The 1,293-nt window shown below is 33.8% G+C and overlaps 1 protein-coding gene across 1 annotated transcript; it reads left to right on the top strand.

Moving 5' to 3' along the window:
• The first annotated feature begins 407 nt into the window (after positions 1 to 407).
• LOC139900569 (F-box/FBD/LRR-repeat protein At1g13570-like) lies at positions 408 to 883 on the top strand. The gene is made up of 2 exons (XM_071883336.1): positions 408 to 746; positions 824 to 883. The coding sequence occupies exons 1-2, from the start codon at positions 408 to 410 to the stop codon at positions 881 to 883; spliced, it is 399 nt and encodes a 132-aa protein (XP_071739437.1).
• Positions 884 to 1,293: the final 410 nt, after the last annotated feature.

Here is a 1,293-nt window from a genome sequence, read left to right as displayed (position 1 = left end):
TGTATTATTTTGTTGATATTCTCAATAACTCATTGTATTGCGGATAAAATATATTTCAAGTCAAAATTTATATATTTATCAATCTACATATTAGATTTAGAAACAGTTAAGCAATATATACTTGCATTGATAATGGAGCCCTAAATCCATGAGAAGCGTGGAAGTAATTCATACTCTTTTAAATGGAGGTAATTCAGAAGCGTTAAAGCATAATCGAAACTATTTTAAGTCTTATGCCAATTCGAGATGCAATCAGAACGAGCATTTTATCAAAGAAATGGACGTATTCCTGGACGACTGCCCGAACTTGTATTTGATCACAATTTGGTTCAAGCGATATCTAGTGTTGGAATTTTGTTGAAATATAAACTTGTCATTGCGAATTTGCGATCTTCCATTTTTTGTTGATGCACCGTTGTCCGGCGACATTAAAGTTCGAGCTTGATGTCGACAAGTTGGGCATGAGAACCGAGTTTGACCAGATCATACTTTCTCTTTCAAGGAGAATTAATGTGAAATGTTTGATCATTGATAGTACTGGAGACATTTTCTACAAATTACCTACATCTTTCTTTTTGATACAAGGGTTAGAATCTTTGGAGCTAATGGGTTGTGATTTTGAACCTCCATTGACATTTAATGGATTTAAAAAGTTGAGGAATATTCACTTTGAAAATGTTTGGGTTTTGGCTGAAGAGCTTCAACATTTCTTCTCGAGTTTCCCACTACTTGAGGAAGTCGTTTTGGTAACGTGCATTTTATAGATGAAGCTCTTTCACTTGAGGATATTATTTTAAATGTATGTTTATGTTTATTGATTCAGATTCATTTTGATAAAGAATATGTAGATGAGAAATCCATTAATTTTGGAACGTTTTTCTAGTGTGCACCTTTGATTCGTACTTTACAAATCTCAAAGTATTACATGAAGGTGATTATGGTTAAAGATTGCATACATCTCATACAAGAATCTCGCCATTGCTAATTTTCATTTTGTTTTTGTTTTCTTCCTTAAAGTACATGGCTGTAGGTGGTATGCCAAATAAGCTTCCGACTTCGTTCCCATGTTAGTTTGCATTTGTGCCTTAAGGGAACAAGTTATCATATCAGCTGCCCTTTGCATAATCATGAGCTCCCAAATCTATAGAAAATTTTCAGTACTGAAGATATATAGCACGAGTTGAGTTAAAAGATGATGTTTCTGCTGACGAAGAACTGAAGAATCTTAGAAATATGATTCGTCTTCCATTTCCCCATGCATCACCTTCAGCAAAATTAATTATTGAACGCTCA

Source organism: Rutidosis leptorrhynchoides, chromosome 3 (genome assembly GCF_046630445.1).
Source record: "Rutidosis leptorrhynchoides isolate AG116_Rl617_1_P2 chromosome 3, CSIRO_AGI_Rlap_v1, whole genome shotgun sequence".
Lineage (NCBI taxonomy): Eukaryota > Viridiplantae > Streptophyta > Magnoliopsida > Asterales > Asteraceae > Rutidosis > Rutidosis leptorrhynchoides.
This window is presented reverse-complemented; position numbering and strand designations above follow the sequence as displayed.

Bases quoted from the DNA above. Each gene is read 5' to 3' on its own strand.
- LOC139900569 (XM_071883336.1), top strand. From the start codon at position 408: ATGCACCGTTGTCCGGCGACATTAAAGTTCGAGCTTGATGTCGACAAG. The intron at 747-823 runs GTAACGTGCATT...TTATTGATTCAG, and splicing joins TACTTGAGGAAGTCGTTTTG to ATTCATTTTGATAAAGAATA.